Below are 14134 nucleotides of genomic sequence, written 5' to 3'. Positions count from 1 at the left end.
TGTTCAAAAGAAATGTCATATGATGCTGTGAGTGCAGCTACACAGGCAGTCGACCATCAGAGTGAGGCTAGTGCCGCCTGGTCTATGGGTATTTCAGCAAAATGTGCTACAGTGTCAATGAGTGTGCCTATAGCTCCACTTACTGTTGGACAGATCAAACAAGATCAAGAGACTGATCCCATTGTTGGACATATCATTAGACTTAAACTAGCAGAAACAAAACCGTCAGGGTCAGAACTCAAACAGCTTAGTCCACATATTTTGTGTTTCCTGAGAGAGTGGGATAAGCTACAGTTTAATGACAGAGGTGTTTTGTACAGAAAAACAACAAACAGAACACAACTGGTTCTCCCTGAAAAACACAGGTCAATGGTGTTAAAAGAACTTCATGATGAGATGGGCCATCATGGTGTTGAAAGGACTATTTCTTTGGTACGGGACCGTTTTTACTGGCCCTTCATGCAAAAAGACATTGAGGATTATGTTTTGAGGAAATGTGTGTGCCTTAAAACAAAAAGACCCAGTCGTGAAACTAGAGCTCCGCTCACTAATATAGTCACAACGCAGCCTTTTGAACTTGTTTCTGTTGACTTTTTACACTTGGACAAATGTAAGGGTGGTTATGAGTACATTCTTGTTGTTGTTGACCATTTTACGCGTTTTGCCCAGGCTTATGCCACCACGTCCAAGTCTGGTAAAACCGCTGCAGACAAAATCTTTAATGACTATGCTTTAAAGTTTGGGTTTCCACTGAGGCTTCACCATGATCAGGGTGGTGAATTTGAGAACCATCTTTTTGCCCAATTGAAAGAGTACTGTGGGGTTGCTGGCTCTAGGACAACTCCTTACCATCCCCAGGGTAATGGCCAGGCCGAGAGGTTCAACCGGACTTTGATTCAGATGTTAAAGACGCTCACAGAGAAACAAAAGAGCAATTGGAAGGACTCACTAAACAAACTGATCTATGCCTACAACTGTACTAAAAGTGAGGTGACAGGGTTTTCTCCCTTCTATTTACTTTATGGACGATCACCACGGTTACCAGTGGACATGTTGTTTAGTTTAACCCCAAACCAAGACCAGAGTGACTGTGATCATCAGAGTTACATGTTCAAGTGGAAACAGGGTATGAAAGATGCTTATGAGGTCACACGAGAAAATACAAACAAAGCTGCTGTTAGGAGCAAGAGACTGTATGACAACAAACTGAGGTATTCTACTCTGTTACCTGGAGATCGAGTTTTAGTTAGGAATTTGACTCCACGCGGGGGTCCAGGCAAATTGAGAAGTCACTGGGAAGACATTGTGCATACAGTGGTTCGTCAAGTAAACAAGGACATTCCTGTTTATGAACTGAAACCTGAGAGAGGAAAGGGCAGGTCCAGAACATTACATCGTAATCTCCTTTTGCCATGTGACCACTTGCCGTTAGAGACATCATTACAATCAAAAAGGAAGACAACTGCAAGACAATCCGAGACAACACCAGAAAGTATCCAGTCAGAAGAGGATGATGATGAGGAAGATGAGTATTATCTAGTGCCACACTATCCAAATACTCAAGAGGGGACCACAGAATTGTCTCATGACAATAACCAGCCTGCAGATGCACTGCCAGAGCACGGGCTGGAAGCTGAAGAAGAATGTCATCTGCCTGAAGTTGTCTTGGTGGAAGATCCACCTGAGGAGGAACCTCAACTACTACCTTCTCCTACCCACAGTGATACTGATAGAGAGATTCAGCGACCAAGAAGAGAACACAGGAAACCAAAGATATTCACCTATGATAGACTTGGTACACCAACTTGTCACAACATTATGACATTTCCTTTTCGTGCAGAGCAGAATATGCCATGGTTGTACGGTGTACATCCCTATTGTTTTCAAGAGTTTTATGGACAATGTTAATACATTGATTGGGTTAATTACCTAGAGTTTGGGTTGATGTGTCTACATTTTACTCATATTGATTTTGGGTTTATTCTTCATTATTGAATTGAGACTGTAATTGGTTATTCTTCAGGTATAGGCTGTGATTCGCCACAAGTACTGTGTTTTTGTTTTCTTTATATACCAGGTATATAAACAATGGCACCTTATGTGAGATGGACACTTTAAAAGACTTGATTTTCTGATCAACCAAAATATTGGAATTGGGAGTATGCACTTGATTGAAATTCTGATATTGGTTATGATTGTGGTATGTGCCCATTCATTTTTTGTTCAGATGCTTATGTTGGGGACAACATCTATTTTGAGGGGGAGTATGTGACAGGTTAAAAAGCGAGTCACAGATTTGAAATTTGTCATAAGACACTATTTTCACCTTTAAGTTAATTATTGTGGTCAAGACTGTGTTCAGTACAAAAAGTGTAAATGATAAAAATGTACATATAACCTGTTAAAATGTTTATTTCTATTGGCTGGCGGAAATGTGTAATATGCGCCTGCGCAAAGTTTTCAGTGTTCTTTCCTGAAATAAAACGGAAGAGTAAAGACGTGATCGTCTCTGTCTTTCACTTTTCCCATTCAAAAAGCACCACGTACCTCTCCCAAACTGTCGGAGCAGAGGGCGCAACATTACCTTCTGACTTTCCAGTTGTGTTGTAACAGAATCTTTCTCTGTGGCTTCACTGTTCCAGGAAGCAGTAGTTTTCTTCATGTCCTTGAGCCAGTTCATCATGTCAGCAGTCTCTTCCTGAGCCTCTTTTACTTCTCGAACCAAATTACCTAACTCGGTGGCCCTGCTTTTAAGCGTGTCTCCAAGACTTGTGTATCCCTCATTGACAAAAGACATCTTCTGCTGTATCACCATCAGGTCTATGGAGAAGGAAAGTCACAATTAAAATAATATGTAATGCATGTTTGGACTGTACAACTTCACATTCTTATCTTTTGTAGGAATATTGTGAATTAGAAAAGGTACAATAACAACTCTTACTGATATTTACTTATTTAGAAACATGTTAACACAGCATTTTACTATTTACTATGGATCATTTACTATATTTACAATAATTTCACATGTGCCGTCATGCTGCTGTAGTTTTTTCTGAAAGTCATTCAACATTCAGCTCACATATCCACTGTTTAGAAATCCAGAGCTGAAAGAATCCACACACCGATGTTTACAAAGAGGCAGAAAGGTTCTTATTCAGTTACCTTTATTGGTTAGGTAGGAATGGTTGATCGGACCACCACCGTTAGTAAGAGCTGATGCAGAAACACAAGACAAAGCTTGTATAAATGCACACACAAGACTGCCCATAACAATTGAAACATGTTAGTGTTTAAAACTACTCCCCAACACCATGCTACCATTCAAAACACATGTACACATATAGTGACGTTACCTGCTTTGTTAGTATTCTTTGACTTGGCAGGTGACGTGAGGAAAGTGATGAAGCTACACAGTGTAGAGCCTTTGCTGTTCATGTCTTGCACATCGGGGCCTTTAGAAGTCCACTCGTCTATTAGCTCCTGTGAAAGAGTAAAATAACAACATGATTGGACATTGTTTTGATTCAAGAACATAAAACAGTTGTGTTTGCTTGTGCGCATGTTGAAATGGTAGGGAGGTCAAGTCGATTGGGTTGCACTTTTTAAAAGCACTTAATTTATTTATTAGAAGACCTGACTCAGACAAAGCTTTCATCTTTTACTGTGGTTTGGTTTTACAGAGGCTCTAATGAGTTCAAGCATAGGATCATATTGCATATGCCCCAGGAGCATATTGATCCAACATAGGATAATCTTAACCTTTACATTTAAAGTTGTTCTAAGTACATTTTGTGGTTGCGATCCATCAACTGCTTGTCTCCATCGAGATATTGCTTTACAATTATGGCATTGAACGTATCCATCTTTAATTTCTTAAGTTACAGGTGATTTGTATTGCTCAGAGAGGAATCATGGAAAGCATCTGTTCTTAAAGCTTCTGTTAAAGAGCTGACAGAGCTGACATGTAACTTGGGTCTGAAGCATCACTTGTTTGTCTCCATGGAAATAGATAAGTTTAAAGCCATACTGTAAAACATTCCAGTCAAAGCAATAGCATTTCCATGGAGACAAGCAGGGGGGAGCTCCACCAGTGCCCCTTTAATTAACAAAGTCACTTACTGTGACTATCTCCAGATCTTTCTCCAGACACTTTTCACTGCCACTTGGATCCACTGCAGGGACTTTGTCTTTAGTTCCCTCCAGCCACGAGACGAGAGCGCTGGATGAAGCTTTAAATTCTCCGAGCTGGTCTTGACAAGATGATACCTCCTCTTCCCTGTATAAAACATATTCTCTTTTAATATCATATTTTAACAGTAAAATATGTCATTCATAAACATACTTTTCTTGCACTGTATCCTTGAAAGAGTTGAAAGTATTCGTGAGGTTATCTATCTTGCTCTTGATCTGGGTTCTGTTCCCATCAGTGCTTAGTTCACACAGCTCCTTAGACAAACGCTGCAGCTTCTCCAAATCATTGGCATGTTCCTCCATCTCAGCTTTAGTATTCTGTAAGGATTGATAAATATAGCAATTAGAAATGATGAACTAAATTATAATTTAAATATATATATATATATATATATATATATATATATATATATATATATATATATATATATATATATAATTACTATGATAATATAATTACGCTTGGTGTTACCTGCATTAATCCAGAGAGTTCTGTAAATGTTTTGCCGGGTCCATCAGTTTCATGCAGCTCCTGCGAACGCTTCACGACAAATTGCTGGACTTTATCTGCCATCTTCTCAAAATCCTCCACTTTTTCCTTAAGTTTTTCCAAGGTGGACACTTTCTGCTTCTGTTGATCACATGCATTAGAGAAACGCTGAGAAAGAGCCTCCATATTGGACTGGAGCAGGGCAGCGGCTGAGGGATCTGCGGTTTCTGCAAACTTCTTCACTTTGGATTTTATGGCTGAGATACTGCTCTGACGACTTGCCATGTCTTGCTCTAAAGCCTGAAAGTACAAAGAATATTAGAATTTGAAAAAGGCATTCAAATGAAGAGTTTTAGTTTTGTTTCAGCTGGACATACTGTTTCTTTGCTGAGGGCATCGGCCATGGAGACAGAGTCCAGTGGGATTTGTTTGTTCTCCTTCACACAGCCCTCCACTCGCTCCATCCATCCCAACATCTCATCCAGACCGTCCTGGACACTCATGGAGCGGGTCAAAGTTATCTGGATCTTCTCATTTCGATCACTTACTGATTTGGAAAGGTTGTCATAACGCTCCGCTATGTCATCTGAATGTCAAAGAATATGAAATCATGCCACATTTATTAGTAGTATGAAATTAAATCATATTACATTTGTTACGTTTTTTGTATGTGCTGTATAGTCTTACCAACTGTCTCCTGTATCTCGTCTGTGTTGCTCAGCAAATCCCCCTCAGAGGAAATCAAAGACTCTGCTGTCTTACGTAAAGTGTCAACAGCAGCTTGATGTCCAGTCGTCTGATTTTGTAAAACCTGAGTCAGTAAAATGTTTATAAGAAAATGACACAATCACTGATAAGCCATTCACATTCACTATATACTATAATATGTAGGACAGTGTAGTTCCAAACACACATCATGTTTTATTTGACGTAAAATATTGGCAGAATTGATACATAACTAAAACGTTACCCATGTTTCCAGAGACTCTCTGTCTGTTATCTGTGCAAATCTGTACTGTAAATCACTATGTCTCAACTGAGGAATGTTATTTAACATTGAAGAAGAAAAGGCAGCCAAAAGCTCTCTCTGCACAGCTTCTTATCCTCTTGTTGGAGTGTGTGCACACTAGAAATAACACAAGTAACTGTTCCCATGTGGGACTATATTTGAATTCAGGGCTAAAAATAACTCCTATAGTGAAATAGTACTATATTTGGTGTTGCAGTTCAATAGAGTAACAATCAACCAGTCTTAGCGCTTTGTGTGCTTTGGGGCTGAGCTGGGACTGGCATGTTTGTTTTCTTTTACAATGCATTTAGTATTTGATTTGCCTTATTGTCCTCCAGTTGTTTCTGCAGAGTCTGTGGATCCGCTGCAATAGCCTCTGATTGCTGTTTCCTGGCCTCATCCTCTGAGCCGTTGAGCCACTTAAGCAGGCCTGCGCTGGTGTCGTCATATTTTTTGTATTTGTCAATGACGTCCTTGAGGTTGTTGCCAAGTTGATTGCACTAAAACATAGAAAACAGCAGGAAATATAAATCTTCTGTATGTGGAATTGTCAACTCTTCATTCCCCATTTGCTTTTAAGGTGAATGCCACCCTCTAGTGGTTATTGCATATACTGTCATGAATGAAAAATGCAGTACCTGTGAATGGAGAGTCTTGTATCGAGTGGCTGCAGAATCCAGTTTGTCCTTAACAGAGGCAGCAGTGCCTGAAGTATCCACGTGCAGATGTGTATTTTTATCTCCAGGCTCGGCCTCACCACAGGTCTTGGCCACATCTAGTACTTTCTGTCCTGATATAGTTATGAAGCGGAGGTCTCCTTTGTGGGATATCACATCTTCTGAGAAGTTTCTCTGAGACTGCAGTTTGTCAGTGAGAATATTGAGCGAGCCCACAGGAGTCTCTAGCTTCTGCATCTCGTCTTCCGCTTGGTCCAACCAGCCCTCAAACTCCTCACAGTCGTTCTCAAACTTCTTCAGCTCCTCCTGGACACACTGCAGTTGCTTCATCTGCTGCTCTGCCTGGGTCAAAGAGGCCTCATATCGCCCTTTCAGCTCCTCGATGTCTTTCTGTAGTCTCTCTTTCTCCGCTGGACACAAGACATTGGCCTGTTTATCTAGTAAGGCCTGGGCGGACTGTGTGGCAATCAAGAGGTCCTGTTGCTGGGACAGAATGGCTTTGTGATGTGCCTGATGAAAACAGAAATATTGCACAATTTAAATTAACATAACATTTTCATTTGCCCTACCATCCCCCTGTTGCAGTCTAACGGTCTCCCACCCAAGTACTAACCACACTCATCCCTGCTTAGCTTCCAAGCTCTGACCCAATCAGGCATTGATTTGTATGGCTAACTGCCTTGGTTAGTAAGTGGGCGAGGCATGGCACTAAATAGCCCTCACAATTGTTAAGTATCTCTGTGATCTCAATGCTTTGAAAAGTGGGGCATTTAAAGATTCCTTTACCTTGACTTTTTGATGTTGTTTGTCCAAATCTGTGGATGCACTGCGCTGGCCGTTTTCTCGGCTGTGGTCCTGCTCAGGGCTCTGTTGGGCATTTCCATTGGCATCATCATCCTCATCCATCAGCTCTTTGGCTGAAGTCTCACCTGGCAGGTTGCCATTCTCTTTGCTTATATGGTCAGTTTCATCTGGGCTGCTCTTGTTCTCATTCCCAATGTTGGAGATCCAGTCCAGAAGACCTTCAATTTTGTTCCTGCTTTCTTCAAGCCGTTCAACAGCTGCTGCCTACATATCAAAAAGTCATAATAAAACATATTTTATTTCCTCTCTACACAGAATAAATCTCCATCCGCACATATGATTTCCAGTTACCTTTTCACTTTCTTGTTTTATGGCGGAAGTCACTACTTTTTCTAGGTCTTTCCGTGAATCTTCAACCCGCTGATTGATTAGCTTGGATCTGCTTTTAGCCTCTGCAAGTTTGTTCTCAATTTGGGCGACTTGGTCTGGGGTCAACTTACTTCTGTTTTCCTCAAGGAATTTCTTTGTACTGGTGATCATCTCGTTCAGAGCACTGGCATTTGACAATACATCCTTTTGCAAAGCCTCAAGACAAAAAAAAGCAAAATTGTATTAGATGTCACTTATTATATGGTAATTTATAGTTACCATGTTGTATTATGCAACACAAAAATCACAGGTTTACAAAAACAGTTTAAGTCTCACCTGGTGCTCCTGTTGGTACTGCTGCAGCTCACTCACAGACTCGGTGTTTCCTGCCTGCTGCTGATGACCGATCAGATGGTTTTCTGTCAGTGTCAGATTATCAAACAGTTCTTCCAGCTTCTCTGAGAACTCCTTGTGTTTTTCAAGTAGTGTCTGTAAAGACATCAATGTTTGTTAATTGCTTAAGAAGAAGCATTTTAACATTCAGCACCTACAAGAGAAGCAACAAAGACAAGATGGAGAGATAACATGCAAATGACCATTCAATATCAGGGATGCTGTAAACATGCTTGTTCCTGTAGAAGAATAACCCTTTTGTTTCAGTAAACATTACCATTTTAGTCATGAGAGGATTTAGAAGCCATGCTTGGGAACATTGTCTGTACATTTTATTGCACACTCTACTTGGCTTCATAGTTATTATTTGGTTAGTAAATCAGATGAACGCTCATCATATACAGGCAGACCTGTGCCTGATTTTCCTTCTGTTTTTGTTCCACTAAAAGCAGCAGTGAGCTCCTCTCAGCGGCGAGCTTCTCTGCGTGCTCCCTGAAGGCTCTCTGAGTGGAGCTGAGCAGTTTGAGCAGGTTACTGCTGTGAGCTGGGCTCAAGAACTGAGCATGCTCTGAAAGAAAGCTCTGGATTTCAAATGTGACGTCCTCTAACTTCAGCCGACCATCCTTCTGGAGACTGATCTCTAAGTCCTGCAGGAAAAGGAAACATCAGTGTCTGTTTTGTTTTTATTACACTACATATAAATTATATGAATTACATTCTGCTGGATCAAAAATGTCAGCTTGTCCACTTCACATAAATTCAAATCCATGCTTGGGGCTTCAGAGTCATTTTGACAAAGTTCTGCAAACTCCTGAAGAGTATTAACGTGTTGGACATAGGCTGACTCCAAATGTTCCTAAGAATAAACCAGGTTAATTGTGCTCATAATCCTTATCGTTTGTGCTCATTCTAAAATATGCATTACCTTTCCATCTTTAATCGCATCCTTCAGTAAATGACTTCTCTCTGAACACATTTCACAAACCGCAGTAAATTGTGGTTTTAAATCCAGAAAGGTTGCAGCCAGGTCCTGGTGGATTTGTTTGGGTATTTCCACTGCAGAAGAGTTCAAAAGCAGTTTGGCTTTCTTCATGTCCTCAGACAAAACTCCAGCCAACTCTGATAACTGTGACTTGAAAGTCTGTAAATAAACAAACAAACGTATTTAACTCTTAATTCTGCTCAAATATGAAGTAGCAGCTGCTTTGGGTGAATCCACACAGGAAACTGACCTGACATTCCTCTATTTGGCTTTGCAGGTCTTCCATGTGTTTAGCCACAGGAGAACAGAGATCTGTTTTAATATCATCCAAGACATCAGCATGATCCTGCAGCTTTCCAACACACTCCAAATAATCCTGGATTGAAAACAACTACACACACACACACACACACACAACATATACATCAGAAACACACACATGTAAAAGCAAAATGTCTTGTGGGTGATGGAAGACCTACCTTATTTTGAACTTCTTGGATTTTACTGCTGTCTTTCTCTTTCTCATACACAGAGTCTTCTCTCTTTGTAAACAGACTGTGGTCACCTTCAGCCTCCTCTTCCTCTTTGATGCTGTCCAGTCTGTGTCGCGTGTCCTGTGCAGTCTCTCCCCCCAGAGCAGTGTTTAACGTGTCCATCACCTCCTGGAGCACAGACAGGTCCCGACTGGAGGAGACAGTCTTCAGGACCTGCAGCAGTTGTAACTGGATATTTGGGCTATTGCTCTCTTCGCTGTCTTTATTGTCGTTGAGGTTGTTTTCTGCTTCCAATACACTGCTTTCCAAAAACGTGTGGTTCAAACTGAGTGCTTTCTGAGCATGCGAAAGGCCTGGTTGTTGATGTGTCTCCAAAAGTTCTTCAGGGAATTCTTTTTTATTAGACTCTGCCATTTCAAATTGAGGCGTCTCTGTAGCTGTTGGTTTTTCACTGTTCTTTAGATCAACGTTTTCATCCACATTTGGTTCTTGATTCTGCGAGCATTCATTTATTGATTGTCGACACTGAGAAACATTTGAATTCTTATTGTCCTGTTCAACATTGTATTCATTTGAACTGGACTGGTCATATGTTTTTGGATTTAATTCTACCCCCACTTGGCAATTAGAAAACGGTTGTTGCACAGAATACATTTTCAGTTTGAGAGTGTCTTTGTCGTGCTCCTCTGGGGAAACCATCAGTGTATTCACCTCACCATTTTGTGCCTGATCTATATTTACTAATGTTTCCTGTTCAACATCTAATGTGCTATTCATAGTGCAATCTTTGTCATCGTCTTCATCAATAGTTTTACTTACACTTGAAATCTCAGGAGTTGGGACCCTCAAATGTTTGTGCAACTCATTTTCAAATGTGATGTGACCGTCTTCAGAACGTGCAGACTCAACATCAACCTCTCCAGAATGAGTTACAGCACATTGATGAACTGTGCTTTCATCTGCTCTGTCACTCTTATAGCTATTGCCTAAAATAACACTCTTAACCAAATCTGTCCCTATTTGGTTATTTGAAAACTGTTGCTGAATTGAATCATTTCTTATAATGTCCTTTTCCTCCTCTGAGGAAGTCCTAAATGTATTCACTTCTACAGTTTTGGCATGATTATTTACTAATGTTTCCTCATTGTCTATAGTTCTATTTGGGGAGAAGATTTCTGCTTTGTCCTCTTTAATATTTTCACTGAGACTGACACAGGCACTAGAACTATCAGGAGTAGGAACCCTGAACTGCAATTGCATCAGACTTTCAAACGCATCGTGACCATCTTCAGAGCATGTCGACTCAACATCAGCATCTCCAGAATGAGTTACAGCACTTTGATGTACTTTTCTTTGATCGTCATTGTCATTGTCATTGCTATTTGCTGAAATTACACTCTTTATCAAATCAGTCCTCATTTGGCTGTTTAAAAACGGTTGATGCATTGAATCATTTTTAAAGACGTAATTTTCTTCCTCCTCTAGGGAAATTCCCAATGTAGTCACTTCAGCATTTTTGGTTTCAACGTTGTCTATAGTTCTATTTGGAGTGAATATTTCTGCTTTGTCCTCTTTAATATTTTCACTGAGACAGGCACTAGAAATATCAGGAGTAGAAACCCTTAATTGCAGACCTCCACTATAAATCTCAGGAGAGTCTCTTAACTGTGCCCATTGCATCTGACTTTCAAATGTATTGTGACCATCTCCAGAGCATTCAGCCACAACCTCAGCTTCTACAGAATGAGCTACACATTCATATACGTTGCTTTCATCTGCATTGTCATTGCTATTAGGAGAAATGATAGTAACTCTTAAATCAGTCCCTATTTGGCTGTTTAAAAAAGGTTGCTGCGTTGAAAACATTTTTAACATGTCATTTTCTCGCTCCTCTGGGGAATTCCTCAACATAGTCACTTTATGTTTTTTATTTGCTACTGTTTCCTCATCATCTGTAATGCTATTGGGAGTGAAGATTTCTGCTTTATCCTCATTAATAGTTTCACTTGCACAAGAAGACTCAGGTGGAGAGACGCTCAGCTGACTTTCAAGTGCAATGTGAACATCTTCAGAGCATTTCGACTCAACATCTGTATCTAAATCATGAGCTACAGCACTTTGAGCTGCGCTGTCGTCATAACGACCACCTGAAATTGCACCCAAATCCCTTGAGAGTGAGTAACCTTGTATGAGCTCAAACTTAAACACAGACTCCTGGGCTGGGTTTAGATCATCCACAAAATCCAGATTGCTGTTTGATGAGGCAATATCTCGTTCTGTCTGACTCATAGTTGCAGCGAAATCCCCAAAATGACCAGATGGACTAAAAAAGGTCTGACACTTTGCTTCACTTTCATAATAATCGGGCCGTGATTGCCTTCTGACTTCCGATAAACTGCCTTCTTCACCCTGCGTTTGACTTTTGTCAGTCTGACCAATACTCCAGGCGGTCACATGACTTCCAGGAGAGGGTGACATCATGTGTGAGCCAGCAGAATCCGGAGCGCTAATGCAGGGAGCGGCTGAGTATACATCTCCACTTATCTCAGCCTCGCGTCCGCTTGTCTCTCGCTCCATCAGTGCAGCACTTTCCTGGCTTTCGCTACGTTTATCCTTGTGCGTAATCTCAAGCGCCATGACTGCAGTTTTCTCACCTCGCTGCTTTTCTTTACTATATTCATTGCCCTCGACATGCATTCTATTTGGATCAAAAGGGAGTATAGTGTGTGTGGCTTCATGGTCAAAGCCCTCGTTGGGTTTATGACTGTCACAAATGTCGTGAGTGCAATTAGCGCTCAAAAGAGACTGTTGTTTATGTTGGTCAAAGTCATTATTCCGTATTAAAGATACATCTAGTGTGCCGTCAGTGTTCTCCATATCACTATCAGACTGAAATTCCTGTTCATCCTCTGCCTCTGCTTGTCCTTCTAGAAAATAAATAGTATCTTCTACCTCTCTTTTCTCATAGTGAGTCTCAACTGTGCTGTGATTTTCATATGAAGTATAATCCGTATTTTCCAGCATACTGGTATTCAAATATGATTCAGAACTCGCAACATTTAGCGGGGAACAACTCATAGAGCATATAACCGTTTCAATAGTTTGGATTTCAGTTTTATGTACAGATTGGTTACGTAAATGGTCGTCAAAGTCGTCAAAATTTGGATCCTCGTCTGCGATTTCGGCTCCGTCAGTGTCTGTGCTGTGGTTAAAACCTGCCCACATTGGACTTAAATAACCTTCTCGTTCATTTTCTCTAAAGCTTATGTTCCCGCTGGCCGAGGACACAAAATGTCGGGAAAAACGTGGCGAATGATTCTCATCTTCAAAACTTTCGTCCTCCTCGTTGATTTCCAAAGGCACATCTGACAAATCTCCAGTATCAACAGTAAAATAGTTTTGACTGATACTTTCATAGATTGAGGGGTTTTCGAGGAAGATTTTGATCATGTTCGTCATCTGTTCGTCCCAGATTAAAATTCTCTGCCCTGATTTTGGATCAATGTACGTGTTCATTTTCAGATAGGACACAAAAAGCTGCTTGGCCTCTGATGGCGAAGGAATCTTAAAATTTAGCTGTAGCGGCGCGAACTGTCCGTCTGATCTAAGCCTTATATACGTGAGCCAAGACGAATACTCCTTGTTAAGTTTATCCATGTCCAGTAACTCATCTGGAATTTCAATTGTCTTCAAAACATCTGCCGCAAAACTGTCGATGTAACCCTCGTTCACTGCTACATCGATGTCTAGCACCTCTGAAATTTCTGGGATGTACAAAGCTACTATTTTGGGGAAATCTCCAAAAAGCCTGCTGCAGAACATAGCTTCCTTTTCAACATGCAGCGAGGTGGATACAGTTTCCCCAGCAGATCGTGGCAGCGCTACTCCCATAAACTGATTCCCGAGCACAATGAGCGTGCTGCTGGAGCTCATCAGGTCACACTGAATCGAGGCGTCCACTTTGACGTTAGACATGAAACGGTCCCGTGTCTGGCCGTGTTCCTCTCCTAAATGTTGTCCTTGACCTGAAGACTCGAGAGGATAAATATTCCTATCGGTTATCATTGATTTATTTCCTTTGAGACAGTTTAATATTGCACAGCTAACCTCGCGCGGATCTGAGTCGGGAACATTTCTAACAGCGCTGGTATTTTTCAAATCCAAACCGTGCTTCTGCGATGCCTTTATATAGAGCGACGCGGGGATCAAACCAGAATGCAGCGCCCCCTCTAAACTGAGAGTGTCTCCGGTGTAGCACATCTGTAATCCTTCACTCTTGTCTGTGAGCGCGATCATCTTCACGATGGGACTTTGCTGCGCGGATTCACCCAGAGCAGCTGCTACTTCGGGGAGAGACGCAGAGGACAGGTCTGCAGACTGGAGGCATTTGTTTGGAGCTTTCATGAATGGTTTCAAATCTTGTCTCGATATTGGATAATGCTCCATATTTTCATAAACCTCTGTCCGATACTTATCCACAACTTTAGGCTGAGGGATTGTTGAGGAGCCGTCGTTCAGAGGTGCGGTCTTAACCAAAACTCGGTTCGAGTCAGATTGGAAAACCTACAAAACACAAACAAAACTTAAATCATCAATAATAATGTAAAGAATCCGTTAAGAAGCATTATATGTTTAACAGAATGAGCTGAAATATTTACTCACCAAAACACAAACATTTCAGGCTTGTGACAGGATCGTGGCAGACACACATTAAAAGCTGTCATG

General features: G+C 41.0%; 1 protein-coding gene across 1 annotated transcript in view; it reads right to left on the bottom strand.

The window, feature by feature from the left end:
• dst (dystonin) overlaps positions 1-14134 on the bottom strand; it is an 85460-nt gene that overhangs the window by 29734 nt on the left and 41592 nt on the right. Inside the window, exons 42-59 of the mRNA XM_072437346.1 lie at positions 9395-13972; positions 9166-9306; positions 8859-9074; positions 8649-8789; positions 8344-8580; positions 7877-8029; positions 7523-7756; positions 7154-7435; positions 6329-6877; positions 6014-6190; positions 5369-5492; positions 5059-5267; positions 4664-4981; positions 4343-4509; positions 4120-4276; positions 3354-3480; positions 3163-3213; positions 2585-2820 (exon numbers count right to left, since the gene is read on the bottom strand). Coding sequence (XP_072293447.1) covers positions 2585-2820; positions 3163-3213; positions 3354-3480; positions 4120-4276; positions 4343-4509; positions 4664-4981; positions 5059-5267; positions 5369-5492; positions 6014-6190; positions 6329-6877; positions 7154-7435; positions 7523-7756; positions 7877-8029; positions 8344-8580; positions 8649-8789; positions 8859-9074; positions 9166-9306; positions 9395-13972 — 8097 coding nt within the window. The remainder of the gene's footprint in view (positions 1-2584; positions 2821-3162; positions 3214-3353; positions 3481-4119; positions 4277-4342; positions 4510-4663; positions 4982-5058; positions 5268-5368; positions 5493-6013; positions 6191-6328; positions 6878-7153; positions 7436-7522; positions 7757-7876; positions 8030-8343; positions 8581-8648; positions 8790-8858; positions 9075-9165; positions 9307-9394; positions 13973-14134) is intronic.

The sequence above is a fragment of the Eucyclogobius newberryi genome, unplaced genomic scaffold, assembly GCF_026437365.1.
Source record: "Eucyclogobius newberryi isolate DKJ021-1_F unplaced genomic scaffold, fEucNew1.0.hap1 SCAF_8, whole genome shotgun sequence".
In the NCBI taxonomy this organism is placed as follows: domain Eukaryota; kingdom Metazoa; phylum Chordata; class Actinopteri; order Gobiiformes; family Gobiidae; genus Eucyclogobius; species Eucyclogobius newberryi.
The sequence above is the reverse complement of the archived record's forward strand: the minus strand, read 5'-3'. Positions and strand labels throughout refer to the sequence as shown.